Source organism: Myotis daubentonii, chromosome 4 (assembly GCF_963259705.1).
Source record: "Myotis daubentonii chromosome 4, mMyoDau2.1, whole genome shotgun sequence".
Lineage (NCBI taxonomy): Eukaryota > Metazoa > Chordata > Mammalia > Chiroptera > Vespertilionidae > Myotis > Myotis daubentonii.
In genome coordinates, this window is record NC_081843.1 from 94666628 (window position 1) to 94672958 (window position 6331).

Consider the following 6331-nt stretch of genomic DNA (forward strand, 5'->3'; position numbering starts at 1 on the left):
TTTAAGGTTGGGCACTGCACTGGCCAGGAATCAGACAACAATGCATAGAGATACCCTGTTAACGAATACTTGATGGAGACTTTTTATTCTTAACTGAATCAGCTGCATGAGCTAGAACCATAGAAAAACCTTGGCATAATTTTCTGAAGATTGTATATTTTTTTTGTTTCTTTAATTTCAGTGATATATTTAAAGCACAAACACTTATTCAAAAATGCCTGGTAATAACAAGAGTTGCTTTTTGTTGGGCTTTATTTTAATGTCTTTTGTTGTAGTTGATTCAGACTGTCAGCGTCATGGACAAAGATGATCCTCCCCGAGGCCACAAATTCTTCTTTGAACCAGTGCCAGAGTTTCCCCTCAATCCAAACTTCACCATTGTCGATAACAAAGGTACAGAGCGCTTTTGAAAACAGAACATTATGAGACCTGAAGATGCTAACTTAAAAACTGATCTGACTTATTTTCTCTCCACCTTTTTCTCCCCCGCAGATAACACGGCAGGGATCATGACTCGAAAAGATGGGTACAGCCGCCACAAAATGAGCACCTACCTACTCCCCATTTTAATCTTTGACAACGATTATCCGATTCAAAGCAGCACCGGCACGCTCACCATCCGCGTGTGCGCCTGTGACCAGCAAGGAAACATGCAGTCGTGCAGCGCGCAGGCCTTGGTCCTGGCCGCGGGCCTGAGCACCGGCGCCCTGGTTGCCATCCTGCTCTGTGTCCTCATACTGCTCGGTAAAGCTGCACCCCCAGGCTATCCAGCTCCCACAGTTCCCTCCTCATTGCCCAGTGAGCCTGCCCTGAGACGCACTCTTCTCTATAGCTGAAGATTTAATATCTTAATTTTTTCTTTGATTGTCCTTTCAAGTAGAAGAGAAAAAGAGTGTCTGTGGGGATAGGTCTAGCTTTCTAGAGATCAAAAACAAGGATAAAATAGCTAATGGTATATTATATTTATTGGTTCTTTTATCTTATACTGTTTAGTGCTAAACAGAGTCAGTGTCCTAATGAGTTTTAATATAAGAATTGATTAAATCAGCGGTTCTCAACCTGTGGGTCGCGACCCCATTGGGGGTTGAACAACACGTTCACAGGGGTCGCCTAAGACCATCGGAAAACACATATATAATTACATATTGTTTTTGTGATTAATAACTATGCTTTAATTATGTTCAATTTGTAACAATGAAATTGGGGGTCACCACAACATGAGGAACTGTATTAAAGGGTCGTGGCATTCGGAAGGTTGAGAACCACTGGATTAAATTGTTATATCAACTCTGTAAAATAAATACTTGTATTCTTCTACAGGAAGGTTAAATCACTTACACGAAGTCATACATTTAGAAAGTGTTTTAACCACCATTAAAAAGCCAGATTATTTGAATTCAGAATTCTCATTTCTAACCATTACAAATGGTTAGAACCAAAGAGTGCCCTTACGAATAACATTACTAACAAATACTAGGTTATGCATATCAGACAGCAAAGGTATTTAAGTTGTCACAATAAGATATTTTTTTTCCATAAAATGTATTACATGTTGTTGAAATACAGCAACTTAAAAGCTTATGTTCATTTTTAAAAATATCACTATGGAATATCTAGTCCTGCAAAGTTTTCTAAATAAAGTCATACTTCCAATATCAAATGTTTTATTTGAGCATGCCCTAACAGGACAATGATTTAATTCAATTAAACAGTTGTTCCACTGCAAAACATTACCCCAAAATTGTTTCCAACAAATATTCATCCAAAATGCTTGTGCTTAGGGCAGGATAGCTAGCCAAATTTATGTTCCAGTGCCCATATGTGCTGGCTTCTTTTCATTGCAAATCCTTTCAAACTATCTGGATGAAATCCCTTTGGCCAGATATCCTTGCAGGACTTCAGTGGGGGATTGATGAAAGTGAAGGGAAACCATTATTTTTCAGTTAAAATGATCCAACTATTTAGAAAAACAGTTTCTCAGGGTGTTAGAACATACACACTACTACCATCTCCATCAGCCTTTGCATCTCCGCCTGCTGCTAGATAGTTCAGCTCTTCTGGAAAATATTTTTTGTATCCCCCATGGAGATGACATGTTGGCTTACCCTTTGAGCAAAGTGCTACTTTTATGCTTTTCATGTTGTTTTATTTGTTCAGATAGTTCTACTTCCCTAGTTAAGAACGTGGAACCATGTATATTTCAAACTTGATTTTTTTATTCTTATGTTAATACTAGAGGCCTAATGCACAAAGATTTGTGCAAGAATGGGCCTTCTTCCCTCTGGCTGCCGGCACCACCTTTCGCTTGGCCGGACCTGCCTTTCTGCCTTTGCTCAGGCCTAGAGCTGCCTTTCCGCCTTCCCACACTGCCCAGAAGCCAGGAGCGGCTGGGGCGGTGTGGAACGCCTATGTCGTCACCATAGCAACAATGCTAGCGTCCTGCCCTGCCCCTGGCCGCTAGGTGCCTATGTATGCAAATTAACCCACCAGCTTTGTTGGGTTAATTTGCATACTCACACCTGATTGGCTGGTGGGCATCACGAAGGTAAGTCAATTTGCATATTTTTATTTTATTAGTGTAGATAATACAGAGACATACATAAAGGCATGCATGCATATGAGGGGGAATAAAAGCACCCCCCAAGTAAGTTTAGATATTACAGCATTATCAAACTGAGCACCAGGGCCCTGGTTGCCATCCTGCTCTGTGTCATCATACAACTCAAACTAAACTTCATCATAGTTTCCTCTGCAGAAATCCCTGAAACTTCTTTCATTTTGAAAAGCTGGCCACCTTTCTTTCCTGAGCAATATACTAGTAGAAGGCACACTCTTATGCTCGCCTCCCCAACTTATTGTCTAAAGGTGGAGTGATTTTTTTATTATTTTAGTAAAAAGTGGTTAGAACCAGATCCTAAAACCTCAGAAGGTTTCATTTTCTAAGTTCCAATGCAGTGTTGCTGCTGTTTTGAGGTTGTATACAGACAGCTGGACAGAACTACTACACTATAGTTAAGAGTCTGCCCTTTGCAACAGTGATATGGCCTGGGCAAAGGTATTTTAGACATACCCTGTTACAGTTGGAAGAAAGGCATTTCTTAGTTTATATCCATGTTGTAAGGCTAAGTAGGGGATAAACACCTAGAGCAGGTTTGTTTGTTTTTTTAATCTTTTTAGTTCCAAGGACACCTTTGGCAGTCAGGTAAAGCTTATAGATCTATTTAGAATAATAATTTAAATTTATAGAAATGGAAAATATAAGACAAAACATATATATTTGTCAATTGTACAAGAAACAGCAAAATGTTCTTGGTTATTGTTATATTGCCTTGTGGTACAAGTCTAATGATCATTTGAGATATGCTGTAAATATAATGCAATATAAAATAAGTGATTTCTACTGATTTAATAGTCACAGATATAGCTACTATCACTATAGATTATGCTAAAGTTCATAATAGAAAGAAATGCTAAATTCCAGTTATAGTTTAGTGTAAATAATGATACACTTTTTTCTGTCCCTAATCTTAGCTTCTCTGCATTCCATCCACATACCCCAGCTTAGTAGCCTCAGTCTAGGGAAAGAAGCAGATACTTGTGACCTGGCAAAGGACAAAACACTCAGAATAGGTCCCAAGGACCATTGGTGAGAATCAGTAAACATTAAATTAGCTAATAAACCTTTCAAATAATTTGACTATATCATTGTGCTTTTATTTATAAAAAGTAGAAAATTATAAATTAATGCATTGAATATTAAGTTTAGAAAGAACCTTTTTTTCCTACTGCACAGTTCACTAGAGTACAGTTATATCTCATTTTTACTGAACAGTCTCCATGATGATTCCGGATGTAGCTGAGCACTTAAAGCCCTTTCTGTGGGGGTTAACTAAAGATACTTCTAATGATTTTTAAAAAATTCTTTCTCCCAATTAGTAAGAGCTGCAGAATGTGTGTTGGCTAATATGACAATAGCATGGCTCAAGTTTTTAAGGAGTTATAAAGGCCTCAAGAGCCAATGTGAAGAATGATCCCAATGTAAATGAGTGCCCTTTGTACAATCTTGAAAAAAAGACTGAGAAAAAAAATAGATATTTTTGAGGCAAAATTTCCTTATTTTTCAGTGACACATGAATAGTATTGACAAAACATTTAGCTGCCCTAAAGTAAATGACCCATTTGTTATTTTTTCAGGCAATGTAAATGTGCTTTCGGGAATTTTCATTATTCTTAATTTTTCATTATGTATAAAATCAGCAGTGTGGTCCATTTTCAATAGAAAATTTATAGTTGCAAACAATATGTTTTTTCTTGTTTTTAAAATGTATTTTAATTACATAATGTATTTATTTTGCATTTGTTCATTATAAAATTTATATATTAAATTAAGTAATATAATAAAAAATAAGAAAGTATAACATATGTGGGAATATTTACAGTTAACTTGATACTATAGGTATATATAGGTAAATGTATAGGTAGTGATATAGGTAATAAATAAAAACAACACGGAGATTACAAGTAGTACAATTAACATTTTCACCAAAAAGCTTGACTGCAATTGTGAAAGTCAAGGAAGTCCTCAGTAACAAGATATTATCTGAGACATCTTGTAAGATGAGTATAAGCTTAAAATGTGTTTGTATTTTATATTATAAATATAAAATACAATAACATGTTATATTTCAGATCTTAAGCAGGCTTTCAAAACCAGATCAATAAAGGAGTCTAAGAAAACATATATGCACTATGGGAAGGAATGAGATCGGTAGCATATCCATATTTGTGTGTATATATATGTTGTATATCTGTTATATGTTGTATATGTGCTGTATATATTTATGCATACATATACCTATGTACTATATAGACATGTAACATATGTATAGAATGCACATATATGCATATATGAGCATATATGAATAATGTTTTACATATATTCCCTTGAGCTATTAAGAAAATATTAAATTGGTGTTCAGTTTTTCTTGGCATAATAATTACTGTAGCTTTAAATTTTTAGTATATTTAAACACACTATCATTTTGGAGGAATGAAATATTAAATATTTACAGTTGGCTAAATGCATTAGCTGTAATTGAATAAAGCTTTTTCAATATCAGGGCTCCATATAAGAGTGAATATTGAAAGTAGATTAATGAAACTATAATATTTACTTCTTTATCATTTCAGTGTATCTAGTCATTGGCCCAAAGACTCTATATTTGCATATGATACTTAATTTTTTTATCCAATCTTAGCACTTCTCACACCACCCAAACGTCATTTACAGAAGTATGCTATATTTAATTTAAATCTGAATTATGGATCTCACTGTATATATATTCTCTCTCTCTCTCTCTCTCTCTCTCTCTCTCTCTCTCTCTCTCTCTCTCTCTCTCTCTCTAGTTTTAGTTGTGCTGTTTGCTGCATTGAAGAGGCAGAGGAAAAAGGAACCTCTGATCATTTCGAAGGACGATGTCCGGGACAACGTCGTGACCTACAATGACGAAGGCGGCGGGGAGGAAGACACACAAGCTTTCGATATTGGCACGTTAAGGAACCCGGAGGCAAGAGAAGACAGTAAACTGAGAAGGGATGTAATGCCAGAAGCGATTTTCCAGATCAGGAGGACGGTGCCTCTGTGGGAAAATATTGATGTACAAGATTTTATCCACCGAAGATTAAAAGAAAATGACTCAGACCCCAGCGCACCTCCTTACGATTCACTGGCCACGTACGCCTATGAAGGGAATGACTCCATAGCAGACTCACTCAGCTCTTTAGAATCACTCACAGCAGATTGTAACCAAGATTATGATTACCTCAGCGACTGGGGACCTCGCTTTAAAAAACTGGCCGATATGTATGGGGGTGATGAGAGTGACCGAGAATAGAGTATTGTATGACTTGACCCATGTTAGTGGAAGTACTCTGTGTTACTGGATTGAGTGGCCTGTATTCTCTTCCTTGAAGGAACATTTAAAAAAAATCAAAATTAAAAACAATACGTAGGTGTTGTCTTAGTAAGGGTTTGCTTAATCAGTAAGTTTCTGTGAATGAATATGAATGACATAGATTTTTTTTTAAAGTAATAATATAATAACCAGTTCACCCTCTTTGCCTAACAATCTACGAAGGAAAGTATATCACATCAATAATCAACAAAAATACATAAAGGCTTTTTGTGCCTTTCCTTAGATATAATAACTTTTTAAATGTTTTCTTAACCGACTTAACGTCACCTTTACTATTAAATGAATCATTGTGCAACTGCTTTGTAAATTAAAATGGAAAAACATATCCCTAAAGAAATAGGAATGACTATTACTGA

General features: G+C 36.1%; 1 protein-coding gene across 4 annotated transcripts in view; it reads left to right on the forward strand.

The window, feature by feature from the left end:
- The window catches only part of CDH9 (cadherin 9), a 52892-nt gene extending 46952 nt beyond the window's left edge, over window positions 1–5940 (forward strand). For 3 of the 4 annotated variants that reach the window (XM_059691872.1, XM_059691873.1, XM_059691875.1), the window contains 3 exons: window positions 276–393; window positions 493–744; window positions 5407–5940. In XM_059691872.1, coding sequence (XP_059547855.1) covers window positions 276–393; window positions 493–744; window positions 5407–5894 — 858 coding nt within the window. In that variant the 3' untranslated portion in view covers window positions 5895–5940. The remainder of the gene's footprint in view (window positions 1–275; window positions 394–492; window positions 745–5406) is intronic. The other variant, XM_059691874.1, reaches the window with a different exon arrangement.
- The last annotated feature ends 391 nt before the right edge of the window (window positions 5941–6331 follow it).